Source organism: Phragmites australis, chromosome 10 (genome assembly GCF_958298935.1).
Source record: "Phragmites australis chromosome 10, lpPhrAust1.1, whole genome shotgun sequence".
In the NCBI taxonomy this organism is placed as follows: Eukaryota; Viridiplantae; Streptophyta; class Magnoliopsida; order Poales; family Poaceae; genus Phragmites; species Phragmites australis.
Window position 1 is genome coordinate 1,611,998 of NC_084930.1, and position 15,154 is coordinate 1,627,151.

Genomic DNA, 15,154 nt, shown 5'->3' on the forward strand with positions numbered 1-15,154 from the left:
AGAGAGCAAAATATAATAGAATAGATAGTGTTACACTCACCTAGATGATCTGGTGTTTAGGAGCAGAACACATCGGATGTTTTTTGAGTTGAAGTTTTTAATTTTATGCTAACTTGAAGATGTTTTAGAGTGTGGAGAAACTTGTTTGCTTGTTTCAAGGTGTGCAGGTGATGGATGGAACTTGGCGGTCAATGACGGGTGATTGGGGCTAAGCGGGTGCTTGGTGTCGGACGATCAAGGAGGGTCAGACAGAGTCAAGGGTAATCCTAACTATACACATGAAGGTTAAGCAAGATATGAAACAGATGATGAACACGGCGTGTTGACAAAGTCAAACGAAGGACATGCCAGTGCAAGTGACAAGGCGGCCCGAGGGATCAGGAGCGGGAGAGATTTGTCGGCGGCCAAGATCGCAAGATGGAGGGCACGCATCATCATCGGAGCGTCTACTTCATGTGGAAGCAAATAGCAGCTAGTCACGCTTTGAGGACTGCAGGAGTACGTATATCATCGTAAAGCCTGCGTCGAGGTAAAGATAAGTCGTGAAGGTGCCGAGACCATCTAATAAATAGAGAAAAAATAAACTAAAATATCCTCGATGAGAGATATGAGTGTACTACAATAGAGGAGTATTTTGAAAAAAAAGATAGAAAACTTGGAGGTCAAGTTTTCTATGCCTATAAATAGAGGGGCGTGGCTATAAGAGAGAAGTAACCAGTCATTTGAGTCTCCCGTGCTACCCATATAAGAGCATTGTGTTAGGATTTTAGAGAATGAGAGAATGAGTGTTTATCCTATGTAATATTAGAGAATGGTGTGGTTGAGAGAAAGAACAAGATTTTAGTTGAGATGGCTAGGACGATGCTCGATGAGCATAGGACTCCTAGAAAGTTTTGGGTTGAGACCATTAACACAACGTGTTACATTTCAAACAAATTTTCTTGCGCTCGATCTTGAATTTTACTTCTATGAGTTGCACTTTAGGAGAAAGTCGAAGGTTTTGCATTTAAGAGTTTTTGGGTGTCGGTGCTTTGTCCTAAAGCATGACAATCTTAACAAAATCGAGTCACAATCTTTCGATGGTATTTTCTTAATGTATTCTCTTCATAGTCATGCTTATAGGGTTTAGAATCTTGACACTAACACTATAATAGAATCCTGTGATATGACTTTTGCTGAGTCAACCCCCTATGCTAATTCTGTCCTTGAGTGTGCAGGTGATCAGAAGATAAGTGAGAGCATCTTTACAGATGACGGCCTTCTAGCTCTTGGTGATGAAGAGGATATCTACTACTTCCCTTGACTATACCTGCTCTAGAGCTGTCTCCTACTTCTTCTACTTCAGCAGAGGGTCCTGCAGCCTCTACTTTCACTTCAGCTGCTTTTGAGTCTGTACCAGCAGTGTTTGAGAGGGAGGTATACTCGCAGCGTGAGGCTCCTCAACACATTCAGCGGCGACACTCTCCACAGACAATGAACGGTGGCAACAATGAGAGGGTAACGAGGTTCAAATTTGTTTCTTCTGCTAATTTTACTGATTCTGCATTCGTTGCTTTCTTTGAGCCTATGATGTTGGACATATTTTATTTGATTCGAGTCGGATCAATACCATCCATAAAGAGCTTGAAAATTTTGAGAGAAACCAAGTTTTTATCCTTGTAGAGCCACTCTCTAATGTTCACATAATAGAAACCAAATGGGTTTTCAAAAACAAATGGTGGAGCATAGATCTGTAATGAGAAATAAGGCTAGACTAGTGACTTAGGATTTCACTCAGGTTGAGAGGATGGACTTTAGAGAGATCCTTGCACTTGTAGCTAGATTAGTGACTTAGGGTTCCACTGCGTATTTTTGTTGCGTTCTGTTATGATTTTTTTTAAAGATGTGTTGAGTGTTTGAATAGAAAAAACTATCAATTTCATAAAAAAATTATTAAAACGTCTATTCATTTTATAGTCGCCACTCTTGATCCTATTATCCAAATTTCCCAACCTCAATCATGAAGCATTGCACCCAAAACATACAAAAATTAATTACTTCTATATACAAAACCAATCAGGTTTGCAAAGATAAATCAGGAATTTAGGATGCAGTAGTAATTATGCAATGTGTCTTGAAGCTCCAAAACTACGTGTCCGCAATTCACAGTGGCCAGCAAAAGATCGAAACTTTTACTCCAAAACTGCACAGTGCAATCCATTCCTCCATTGGTTGTAACAAAACACACATCACAGCAGCTCACTGAAGCAATTAAGCAACACTTACTTAAATTTGTAACCTCTTCTCCCTTCACATTTTCCTTATCCACTACCTATCTAGATCGAAAACTCAACTCACCAAGAACATAGCTGGCGCTCCTCAGCAGCTAGCCACTGAATACGACAGTGGGCGGCAGCGGTGGCGCGTCGAGCTGGTAGAGTCCGAGCGATGGCCCGACGAAGGAACATGACCCAGGTGCCGATCATGATGAAGGTAGAGGTGTAGGCGAACTTGTTGAGTCAGAAGAGCAGCCCCTTCTCCCTGACGTATAGCTCCACGGTCTTCTCGGTCAGGCTCATCTCCTCCCACTCTTTCTTCCCCCTCTGCCTCTCAATCCGCGGAGCCGCCGCCCCCGCTGCGGCCTTCTTCTTCGGGGTCACCGGCGTCGCCGGGGAATCCAGCTGGATCCGACGGGCCTGGTTCCTTGTCCTGAGGTGGTTCTTGATGTCGGTGGGCTTGGAGCTGGAGGGAGTCGAGGGCTGGGTGACTGTGTCCGCGGAGGACGACCCGGAGGCAGTCGGAGACGGGTCGCCATTGCCGTCGAATGATCCGTTGGGGATGCAGTCGCACCGACGAGCGTGTAGGAGGACGGCTTTGGAGGGGCGGTGGAGGAGAGGGAGCAGGGAGGGGAGTAGGAGGTGCTTCATGGCGGAGCGGAGATGGTCGTCGTCATGTCTTCTGGTTTTTGGCGCCGTTTTATTGATAAGGTTTGGGTGGCTGCGATGGCCTGTTCAGATTAAAACACTCGGTAGAAAATGGAAATAGTGTTTTTAAAAAACAAAATAAAAAATTGGTTTAAAAAAAATGAAAATGGAAAGAGGGCGATTTTTCTTTTTTCCTTTCAGTTGAAAGCTGAAGCCGTCCCTCTGCCTTTCGGTTTAAAAATTTAAGTTTGGTCACACGCAAACGATGTCAATCCAACGAGGAAGCTAGGAAGATCCCCCGTAACCGTGCCTCCGACAGGCCTGTCGGTGTCGGAGACCACCACCGCCACCGCCTCCCCCACCTCGGGCGTGGGATCGATCCCTCTCGATCTGCGCCCGGCGAATCCAATCGGGCTCCGCGCCGCATCCCCATTGGGCCCCCTCGAGCCGCCGCGGCCGTCCCCATCGATCCGGTTCTCGTGGGGTTCGGCTTGGCCCACGAGGAAACAAGCGTAACATTTCTTTCTGTTTGGATTCCGCTTTCTTCTGTGGGGTTCGGTTGCTAGTGTGGTTGCCCGGAGTAGGAGAAGATGGATTTGGCGTCGGTCAATGAGGAGCTGGCCGAGATCGACGGGCAGATCGGCGATATCCTCCGCGTATTGCAGTAAGCTCCAATGATTCTACCTGCTGTGATTTCGGTTGTTAGTAGTTTGTTTATGCTGCCTGCGAATGGTCGTTAGATCTCAGTTTGCTTCCTGCGATTTCGCGAGTGGAGCACAAGTTTAGGGAGCAAATTGTTGGCCTGTAGGGGCCAAAAAACTATTTCTTTCTATGTCCGTAGGTTCTGCTTCGTGATCTCTGTACAAATTGTAGCATAATCTGGCGAAGAAACGGGGCTGAATTGTTTGATGCATTGGTTGAATTGTCTGCAGAAATGGCTTTCAGAAGCTGGACAAGATCAAGGATGCCAACCGCCGGAGCAGGCAGCTGGAAGAACTTACTGATAAGATGCGAGATTGCAAAAGGTGCAGCTTGAAGAACTTACTCATTCTCTTTTATCCCCTTTCTGTACGATTTAGCTTTTAGCAACAATAGGGCAGTTGGAGATGCTAAACACAAATGCGGCGCTTGGCATGGGTAAAGAAGTGTCACTGCTTGGCTCATGTTAGTTTATTTAATTTTCTCACAATCATTTTTGTAGCTTATAACAACTATACTGCACTGCATACTACCTTGTTCCAGTATTTCTGCTGCTGGTGACTACCAGCAATTTCTGCTTCTAAAATCTAGGTGATGGGGCCAAGCATTAGTTTGCAGGATAAACAGATACCTGGTCGCTTAATTTCGGTGTTGTATGAGTACCTTCATGAAAGCTGACATTTTGCTCATCTTATGTGGTTTTCTAGACTTATCAAAGACTTCGAGCGAGTTACCAAAGATGAGGCAGGGCGAACTGATCCGGATACCGCAAAAATGCTGCATGACAGAAAGCAGTCAATGGTACTATTACCGAAAAGTGTTCTAAGACATGTGACTATACACCTTCCTGTTCTGATTCAACAACTTCCACTAAACCAGAGATTGTCTTGTTTTGCAGATCAAAGAACTAAATTCTTATGTTGCTCTTAAGAAACAGTGAGTGTTGACCTATCTCGTTACACCATATTTCTCATAGTATATCCAACTTTCGCTTATGCACCCATAACAAGTTGCCCTTGCACTACTAACTTCTACATCATAATTATCTTGCTCATAAACTTTGTGGAATGCATCTCCTCTAGTTTTTGGTAACATTTCTTGATACTTAAATAGAAGATCATTTGGGTTGCAGACATGCAAGTGAAAATAAGCAAGTTGATCTATTTGACGGTCCAAGTGTTGAAGATGGCTTTGGTGAAGAAAATGTCCTGTTAGCATCAAGTAAGTTGCAATATCACGGTCCCTATAAATGCACCAATGTGATAGTATGTTCTCTTTCAGGTTCAAAGTTTAAGAATATTTAAGACAAACCCATTTCATTTTGGGTGTAATGTTTTAGCTATTGGAAGTTTTAAAAGAAACAAGCCTCTGACAACCGGCATGGATTTATACAGCTCTTCAGATTACTAAGCTGTGCTATCCTTTCTTTTTTGCAGATATGACAAACCAGCAGTTAATGGATCGTGGCAATCAATTAATGGATGAGACTGATCAAGCTATTGCACGATCTAAACAGGTTAGTTTTCTGTTGCTGCAGTGTTTATTTATGACTTACATCTGAGCTTCTAGCATCATCTTCCAAGGAACACCTGTTGATCTTGCGTTAAGAAGTTGAGAAATTTGTGCTCAGAGGGATAACTGTTGCGTCCCCATATGATCTGTCAAGGTCTTTGTTTCTTGTTGTGCCACTACGATGTTGATATTGCTATGTTGTCCCTCTGTATCTCAAAGAGATAACTTTTGCATCCCCATATGATCCTGTCAAGGTCTTTGTTTCTTGTTGTGCCACTAAGATGTCGATATTGCTATGTTGCCCCTCTTTATCTTCCCTTCTCCTTTTTATTTCGGTTGAAGATGAGGAAGTCTTTGTGCTGCAGTCAGTTATACATATAGATGTAGATAACCTTTTCCTAAACTTATTAGCTAATGAGAGGTCACACTCTCGAGCCTCGACGCTCTGTGCTAGGTTTGGAATTGAGACTACTGCTGGAATCCTCAACATTTCTATTCCCTAATTATTGTAGCTTGTACAGAACAAATTGCTGTAGTGAACTCTCAAATTTCTTCCACAAATTGCTGTGCTCATGCCCTCATAACAGTGGTGTGTTCACACTTCATTTGCTGTCTATTTTGTAGACTGTCAAAGAGACCGTCAACGTAGGCACAGAAACTGCAGCTGCTCTGAAAGCACAGGCAAGGCACTCTTTCTTATTTTCAGAAGCAACCGGTTGGTTTCTTATGCTGTCCAATCAGAATCTCGTAAAGCTAATTTTGGTTACTTCTTGTTGATCAGACAGAGCAAATGAGCAGAGTTGTTAATGAGCTGGATTCCATCCATTTCTCCATTAAAAAGTCATCTCAATTGGTGAAAGAAATTGGTAGACAGGTAAGTGTACGTCACAAGTTCTTCATTTTCTTTGTCCACTCTGTTCTTATTTATTGTTGCTTTTTTAAAATAGGTTGCAACTGATCGCTGCATCATGGCCATGCTTTTTCTCATAGTTGCTGGAGTCATAGCAATAATAATTGTTAAGGTGAGTGCTTAGCCTCTTCAGACATTTCTTGCTCGACAATTACTTTGGTGTTTATCTATCTGACATTCTCTTTTGACTAGGCTAAAATGACTAGAAATTCTACACTTAAAACCCCTTCACATGATTGTTACCACCCTCCTTTTTGGCTGTCTGGTTTGATTTGATGTTAAGTTTACCGAAGTCACAGGAAATGATTTTGTCCTAAAATGGCACTTCGTTCTTGTGGGAGATGAAGTGGACGAAATAGTTGGTCATAGTTGTCATCACTCTGCTCCATGGACTGAAACAGTTCCACGACTAGTTAGCTAAATATAGAGACAATGAAGCCAAAATATCAGACCAACCTACCATCTGTGCACCAAATTACTAATTGATTGGGCCAACTGCTTCTGGTACAGTTCTTTGTGGATAAAAATACTCTGTACACTACTTCACTTACCCTAGACACCATAGGGAAATATGATGGGAGGGGACAAACTGTATGTGCATAAAACTCAGCAAAGTTCTGGGTAGAACTTTAGAAGAGCCATTAGCACTTTCCTAAGTCCTAACAGGAAGTGTATTGAATAGTAATGGCTAAGAAATAAGTCAATTAACCAATAAATAACATCCAAGGGGACAACAAAACACGTAATGGAACTTCGGGCCCTTTTTGGTTGTAGTGGCTGTTGATGACTGATGTTCGTACTGTTCCATTGCCAGATTGTAAACCCACACAACAAGGCTATTCGTGACATTCCTGGACTTGCACCACCCGTCAGCAGGAGGCTGTTGAGATAGAAGACACGTGAATTTCTTACTTGTGTGTAAATTTATGAGGCGACTTGGTAAGTGCATCTGTACTCATGTGGCATAGTGTTGTGATTCTTCCTATGGGATCCATCCGTCGGCTGCAGTTCGTGTATGTTCTTATTCTTGTGACATGCCATTATATTTTGCAAAGAACCAGCAACCATGTTCCCTGTAAACCGTCACATCTGTACACAAGTTATCAATCTTCTAAAACTCAGAGTGACCACATCATATGGATTACTCAAACAATACGTACGTGAATTGCAAATTTGCAAGCAGAAATATTCAATTGAGGCATACTGTTTTTTGTGATGAAATTTCTGTATAATTAAGCTTTCGTGATGCTGTTGAGATTAACACTGAGTCAAGAATCAAGATGGCTCACTTGATCCTGCATGAAGTTTAGGATCACATTTAGTTACCTTATCTATGCCCCTCTTCCCCATCTGCCCCTTCGCTGTCAAAAGTCACAAGTTTAGGATCAACAAGCGTCACATCTGTACATCATTCTAGCCTAACTTCAAAGCAAAACAAGTTGTAATGCTGCAGAATTTTAGGGCCCGTTTGGATCGTGAGATTTTTCGCCCTAATCATATGGGAATTCAACAGTTCTCTATAAGTGTGGATTCTTGCTTTCGAAACAAGTCCTTGGACTTTCCTGTGGCTGCTTGTATTAGACGTAGGTTAGACGCTGCAACCTACAGCTGTACTATACTGGGGTTTATAATCACAAGTTCAGATCCATTGAAACACGGGGCTGTCAGTATCAGTAGACTGTGAGATTAGCTCATGATTCGTTTTCTGGAGTTCGTCCGAAGAGAGAAGAAACGAACAAGGCAAACGATGGATAGGACATGAACGAAGTGCCAACCTTTGAAGAGAGAACCGTCACCTTGCTCTCCTGGTTTCTTCTACAGGATTAGCACGAAACACAAATGGCAACAGCTCAGCCAGTGAGGAACGTTTAATTAGCAGTAGTGCTAAGACCACAAGTCAACGTGTCGGCTCATCTGTTGCAATGCTCTTCACCGTCTGAACTGAAACAAGGCAGGGGCTGTTCTGCTCCTAATCGCACCGCCAACGCTAATCTTTTCACTAAATAACTTCTACTACCAGTATCTGTGAGCTAGAAGGTCTCATCTCACGCTGGCACGCACCTTGGAAAAATGATGGTTAAACTAAAAAAAAAAGATGGTCAGATCGATGATGATTGTCTTCTGCTACTTCCGGTAAAAAGTCACAATTTTAGTCCTAGCTAACGGACGGAGCTCTGAATTTGTTCAGAAGAACCGCCGACCATCGTGGATGGCGACCAGTCTGAAAGAATACACCCTGCCTCTCAGGAGTCAGGACATGGCCGGGCATCTGAATGTGACTTGTCTGGTGCTCCAAGCCACTTCAAGTGATTGGATATTTGGGTTGGGTTGGATGAACTCCTTCGATTCCAAACCGATTAATCCGTTGGGAACAGCTTGATGTAACCAAACACACATCCAAAACTGCGCAGTGCAATCCATTCCTCCATTGGTTGTAACAAAACACACATCACAGCAGCTCACTGAAGCAATTAAGCAACACTTGCTTAAATTTGTAACCTCTTCTCCCTCAATCTTTTCCTTATCCGCTACGCTAGCTATCTAGATCGAATACTCAACTCACCAAGAACATCGCCGGCGCTCCTCAGCAGCTAGCCGCTGAATACGGCGGTGGGCGGCAGCGGTGGCGCGTCGAGCTGGTAGAGTCCGAGCGACGGCCCGACGAAGCGGAACAGGACCCAGGCGCCGACCATGATGAAGATGGAGGCGTAGGCGAACTTGTTGAGCCAGAAGAGCAGCCCCTTCTCCCCGACGTACAGCTCCACGGCCTTCTCGGCCAGGCTCATCTCCTCCCACTCCTTCCCCCTCTGCCTCTCAATCCGCGGAGCCGCCGCCCCCGCTGCGGCCTTCTTCTTCGGGGTCACCGGCGCCGCCGGGGAATCCAGATGGACCCGGCGGGCCTGCTTCCTCGTCTTGAGGCGGTTCTTGATGCCGGTGGGCTTGGAGCTGGAGGGAGTCGAGGGCTGGCTGACTGTGTCCGCGGAGGACGGCTCGGAGGCGACCGGGGACGGGTCGCCGTTGCCGTCGGATGCGGCGTTGGGGATGCAGCCGCACCGGCGGGCGTGCAGGAGGAGGGTTTTGGAGGGGCGGTGGAGGAGGAGAGGGAGCGAGGAGGGGAGGAGGAGGTGCTTCATGGCGGAGCGGAGATGGTCGTCGTCAGGTCTCTGGTTTTTGGCGCCGTTTTGCTGATGGGGTTTGGGTGGATGCGACGGCCCGTTCGGATTAAAACACTTGGTAGAAAATGGAAAAAGGGTTTCTTTAAAAAAACAAAATGGAAAATTGGTTTTAAAAAATGAAAATGGAAAGAGGGCGATCTTTTCCTTTTTCCTTTCAGTTGAAAGCTGAAACCAGCCCTCTGCCTTTCGGTTTAAAAATTTAAGTTTGGTCACACGCAAATGATGTAGAGTTTGGTAAATTCAGAGGTCAGCATGCCAGATTAGAGGGCTAGGACATCTTTGTTTGAACGTTTTTAACCATGGATGTATGATTTTTTTTTAAAAAAAAAGTCGATGGCTCATGAATGATGTATAGCTCGGTGAATCGTGATGGCAATAGACTGCCAGACTACTCTGTTTGAAGATCTAAATCTTAATTCATGATTTGTATAAATCGGACCGATCTTTCTCACGAATGGGTCACATTACTTCAGGTCAAATGCTTAGAATAGATTATTAGGCAAATGTAACACTTTTATGTATGACCAGTTAAATTGTGATGCAATGCTCAACAAAAAGCAATCCTAATTTAGGATATTTAGGGTGAGCTTATGCTAGTCTGGATTGATACATTCCAACAACTATATTCATTCTCATGCTACATTACAAAAGTCAATAATAGCCAAGCGCACACTCTAAAAGAAGAGTAATATTTTGGTTGATATCGGATATTTTCTCAGATCTTGGGTAATATTTTGGTTGACGTTACACAATCATATGATGAAGTAATGTTTGCTTATAGATTTTCCATTTCTACTCCACTTGATTCCCCACTTCGAAAGTAAATTCACTTAATCTGGCTCCATCTCATATATAAGGATTTCATACCAATCTTGCATGAGTACCACTGCTTCATACTATTCAAAACAGTGCCAATATGTGTGAATTTGCGTGGCTCAAACAATCATTTCTCACTGAAGAAATGAGTACAACCTCTTTGCTGCTAGGTACTAGATGTGACCACCTCATACTAGTGAGCATTAGATGAGGATCGTACGGTCAGGATAATCGGATAACCCAAATTTAGAGTGGGTTTAGTTGTGTGGATTTGGCTTGGTCTGACAGGTGGGATGCATGCATCAAGTATTTAGTTGTTTATATGTCATCTTGAGTCGGGCTCATGAATGCAAAAATGGTCTCTCGGTCTAGCTCTGCAGAAACATAGATTTTGTACGTTTCTGCATAGATATACTAGTTGGATGCAGGACAATGCCCAATTAATGATGTCATTAGTTCGTGATTAGGTATATTAAGTAATATTAACATATTTTGATAAATATCAATGCATAATCAAGAACTTTAATTTCATTTTGGTTATTTTTCATCATCTGTTCTATGGATCCTACGTAGCAGTGATTTTTTTTTCAGAATTAGATATTTTGTTCCTCTTCAAAATTCCTAAAACATACAAAACTTTATCAAAATTTTGATATATCCCTAAGATTAATAGGATATAATAAGTTCTATAAACATATAGTTACATAAAATAAATACTATAGTAATATTTATTTTCCCACTGTTATCTCCTATAATATGTCTCCAATAGACAACTAAACACCATCTCAACTTCAACCGGGTTGAAGATCCCCGTAACCGTGCCTCCGACAGGCCTGTCGGAGTCGGAGACCACCACCGCCTCCGCCTCCGCCTCCGCCTCCCCCACCTCGGGCGTGGGATCGATCCCTCTCTATCTGCGCCCGGCGAATCCAATCGGGCTCCGAGCAGCATCCCCATTGGGGCCCCTCGCGCCGCCGCCGCCGTCCCCATCGATCCGGTTCTCGTGGGGTTCGGCTTGGCCCACGAGGAAACAAGCATAACATTTCTTTCTGTTTGGATTCTGCTTTCTTCTGTGGGGTTCGGTTGCTGGTGTGGTTGCCCAGAGTAGGAGAAGATGGATTTGGCGTCGGTCAATGAGGAGCTGGCCGAGATCGACGGGCAGATCGGCGATATCCTCCGCGTATTGCAGTAAGCTCCAATGATTCTACCTGCTGTGATTTCGGTTGTTCGTCATTTGTTTATGCTGCCTGCGAATGGTCGTTAGATCTCAGTTTGCTTCCTGCGATTTCGCGAGTGGAGCACAAGTTTAGGGAGCAAATTGTTGGCCTGTATGGGCCAAAAAACTATTTCTTTCTATGTCCGCAGGTTCTGCTTCGTGATCTCTGTACAAATTGTAGCATAATCTGGCGAAGAAACGGGGCTGAATTGATTGATGCATTGGTTGAATTGTCTGCAGAAATGGTTTTCAGAAGCTGGACAAGATCAAGGATGCCAACCGCCGGAGCAGGCAGCTGGAGGAACTTACTGATAAGATGCGAGATTGCAAAAGGTGCAGCTGGAAGAACTTACTCATTCTCTTTTATCCCCTTTCTGTACGATGTAGCTTTTAGCAACAATAGGGCAGTTGGAGATGCTAAACACAAATGCGGCGCTTGGCATGGGTAAAGAAGTGTCACTGCTTGGCTCATGTTAGTTTATTTAATTTTCTCACAATCATTTTTGTAGCTTATAACAACTATACTGCACTGCATACTACCTTGTTCCAGTATTTCTGCTGCTGGTGACTACCAGCAATTTCTGCTTCTAAAATCTAGGTGATGGGGCCAAGCATTAGTTTGCAGGATAAACAGATACCTGGTCGCTTAATTTCGGTGTTGTATGAGTACCTTCATGAAAGCTGACATTTTGCTCATCTTATGTGGTTTTCTAGACTTATCAAAGACTTCGAGCGAGTTACCAAAGATGAGGCAGGGCGAACTGATCCGGATACCGCAAAAATGCTGCATGACAGAAAGCAGTCAATGGTACTATTACCGAAAAGTGTTCTATGACATGTGACTATACACCTTCCTGTTCTGATTCAACAACTTCCACTAAACCAGAGATTGTCTTGTTTTGCAGATCAAAGAACTAAATTCTTACGTTGCTCTTAAGAAACAGTGAGTGTTGACCTATCTCGTTACACCATATTTCTCATAGTATATCCAACTTTCGCTTATGCACCCATAACAAGTTGCCTTTGCACTACTAACTTCTACATCATAATTATCTTGCTCATAAACTTTGTGGAATGCATCTCCTCTAGTTTTTGGTAACATTTCTTGACACTTAAAGAGAACATCATTTGGGTTGCAGACATGCAAGTGAAAATAAGCAAGTTGATCTATTTGACGGTCCAAGTGTTGATGATGGCTTTGGTGAAGAAAATGTCCTGTTAGCATCAAGTAAGTTGCAATATCACGGTCCCTATAAATGCACCAATGTGATAGTATGTTCTCTTTCAGGTTCAAAGTTTAAGAATATTTAAGACAAACCCATTTTGTTTTGGGTGTAATGTTTTAGCTATTGGAAGTTTTGAAAGAAACAAGCCTCTGACAACCGGCATGGATTTATACAGCTCTTCAGATTACTAAGCTGTGCTATCCTTTCTTTTTTGCAGATATGACAAACCAGCAGTTAATGGATCGTGGCAATCAATTAATGGATGAGACTGATCAAGCTATTGCACGATCTAAACAGGTTAGTTTTCTCTTGCTGCAGTGTTTATTTATGACTTACATCTGAGCTTCTAGCATCATCTTCCAAGGTGCACCTGTTGATCTTGTGTTACGAAGTTGAGAAATTTGTGCTCAGAGAGATAACTTTTGCATCCCCATATGATCCTGTCAAGGTCTTTGTTTCTTCTTGTGCCACTAAGATGTCAATATTGCTATGTTGCCCCTCTTTATCTTCCCTTCTCCTTTTCATTTCGGTTGAAGATGAGGAAGTCTTTGTGCTGCAGTCAGTTATACATATAGATATAGATAACCTTTTCCTAAACTTATTAGCTAATGAGAGGTCACTCTCTCGAGTCTCGACGCTCTGTGCTAGGTTTGGAATTGAGAGTACTGCTGGAGTCCTCAACATCTCTATTCCCCAATTATTGTAGCTTGTACATAACAAATTGCTGTAGTGAACTCTCAAATTTCTTCCACAAATTGCTGTGCTCGTGCCCTCATAGCAGTGGTGTGTTCACACTTCATTTGCTATCTATTTTGTAGACTGTCCAAGAGACCGTCAATGTAGGCACAGAAACTGCAGCTGCTCTGAAAGCACAGGCAAGGCACTCTTCCTTATTTTCAGAAGCAACTGGTTGTTTTCTTATGCTGTCCAATCAGAATCTCGTAAAGCTAATTTTGGTTACTTCTTGTTGATCAGACAGAGCAAATGAGCAGAGTTGTTAATGAGCTGGATTCCATCCATTTCTCCATTAAAAAGGCATCTCAATTGGTGAAAGAAATTGGTAGACAGGTAAGTGTACGTCATAAGTTCTTCATTTTCTTTGTCCACTCTGTTCTTATTTATTGTTGCTTTTTTAAAATAGGTTGCAACTGATCGCTGCATCATGGCCATGCTTTTTCTCATAGTTGCTGGAGTCATAGCAATAATAATTGTTAAGGTGAGCGCTTAGCCTCTTCAGACATTGGCTTACTCGACAATTACTTTGGTGCATATCTATCTGACATTCTCTTTTGACTGGGCTAAAATGACTAGAAATTCTGCACTTAGAACCCCTTCACATGATTTTTACCACCCTCCTTTTTGGCTGTCTGGTTTGATTTGATGTTAAGTTTACCGAAGTCACAGGAAATGATTTTGTCCTAAAATGGCACTTCGTTCTTGTGGGAGATGAAGTTGGCGAAATAGTTGGTCAAAGTTGTCATCACTCTGCTCCATGGACTGAAACAGTTCCACGACTAGTTAGCTAAATATAGAGACAACGAAGCCAAAATATCAGACCAACCTACCATCTGTGCACCAAATTACTAATTGATTGGGCCAACTGCTTCTGGCACAGTTCTTTGTGGATAAAAATACTCTGTACACTACTTCAGTAACCCTAGACACCATTGGGAAATATGATGGGAAGGGACAAACTGTATGTGCATAAAACTCAGCAAAGTTCTGGGTAGAACTTTAGAAGAGCCATTAGCACTTTCCTAAGTCCTAACAGGAAGTGTATTGAATAGTAATGGCTAAGAAATAAGTCAATTAACCAATAAATAACATCCAAGGGGACAAAAAAACACGTAATGGGACCTCGGGCCCTATTTGGTTGTAGTGGCTGTTGATGACTGATGTTCATACTGTTCCATTGCCAGATTGTAAACCCACACAACAAGGCTATTCGTGACATTCCTGGACTTGCACCACCCGTCAGCAGAAGGCTGTTGAGATAGAAGACACGTGAATTTCATACTTGTGTGTAAATTTATGAGGCGCCTTGGCAAGTCCATCTGTACTCATGTGGCATAGTGTTGTGACTCTATCCCATGGGATCCATCCGTCGGCTGCAGTTCGTTTATGTTCTTATTCTTGTGACAGGCATTTCTATTTTGCAAAGAACCAGCAACCATGTTCCCTGTAAACCGTCACATCTGTACACATGTTATCAATCTTGTAAAACTCAGAGTGACCACATCATATGGATTACTCAAACAATACGTACGTGAATTGCAAATTTGCAAGCAGAAATATTCAAGTGAGGCATACTGTTTTTGTGACGAAATTTCTGCATAATTAAGCTTTCGTGATGCTGTTGAGATTAACGCTGAGTCAAGAATCAAGATGGCTGTCAGTGTCAGTAGACTGTGAGATTAGCTCATGATTCGTTTTCTGGATGAACGTTAGATCAGCGTTGGGCCATTTGCACAGTTCGTCTGAAGAGAGAAGAAACGAACAAGGCAAACGATGGATAGGACGTGAACGAAGTGCCAACCTTTGAAGAGAGAACTGTCACCTTGCTCTCCTGGTTTCTTCTACAGGATTAGCACGAAACACAAATGGCAACAGCTCAGCCAGTGAGGAACGTTTAATTAGCAGTAGTGTCGGCTCATCGGTTGCAATGCTCTTCACCGTCTGAACTGAAACAAGGCAGG

General features: G+C 43.1%; 3 protein-coding genes and 1 pseudogene across 3 annotated transcripts; 2 read left to right on the top strand and 2 right to left on the bottom strand.

The window, feature by feature from the left end:
• Window positions 1-2,140: 2,140 nt before the first annotated feature.
• Window positions 2,141-2,912, bottom strand: LOC133883654 (uncharacterized; annotated as a pseudogene).
• Window positions 2,913-3,137: 225 nt separating this feature from the next.
• On the top strand, window positions 3,138-7,386 carry LOC133931262 (novel plant SNARE 11-like). Its single transcript, XM_062378111.1, has 10 exons — window positions 3,138-3,567; window positions 3,836-3,928; window positions 4,310-4,403; window positions 4,501-4,538; window positions 4,735-4,823; window positions 5,039-5,118; window positions 5,739-5,795; window positions 5,896-5,988; window positions 6,062-6,136; window positions 6,839-7,386. Exons 1-10 carry the CDS (start codon window positions 3,494-3,496, stop codon window positions 6,914-6,916), a joined length of 771 nt encoding a protein of 256 aa, XP_062234095.1. The 5' UTR covers window positions 3,138-3,493; the 3' UTR covers window positions 6,917-7,386.
• On the bottom strand, window positions 7,195-9,240 carry LOC133931263 (uncharacterized). The gene is made up of 2 exons (XM_062378112.1): window positions 8,588-9,240; window positions 7,195-7,385 (listed from the first exon to the last, which is right to left on the bottom strand). The coding sequence occupies exon 1, from the start codon at window positions 9,156-9,158 to the stop codon at window positions 8,616-8,618; it is 543 nt and encodes a 180-aa protein (XP_062234096.1). The 5' UTR covers window positions 9,159-9,240; the 3' UTR covers window positions 7,195-7,385; window positions 8,588-8,615.
• Window positions 9,241-10,774: 1,534 nt separating this feature from the next.
• On the top strand, window positions 10,775-14,778 carry LOC133931266 (novel plant SNARE 11-like). The gene is made up of 10 exons (XM_062378115.1): window positions 10,775-11,204; window positions 11,473-11,565; window positions 11,947-12,040; window positions 12,138-12,175; window positions 12,372-12,460; window positions 12,676-12,755; window positions 13,277-13,333; window positions 13,434-13,526; window positions 13,600-13,674; window positions 14,378-14,778. The coding sequence occupies exons 1-10, from the start codon at window positions 11,131-11,133 to the stop codon at window positions 14,453-14,455; spliced, it is 771 nt and encodes a 256-aa protein (XP_062234099.1). The 5' UTR covers window positions 10,775-11,130; the 3' UTR covers window positions 14,456-14,778.
• The last annotated feature ends 376 nt before the right edge of the window (window positions 14,779-15,154 follow it).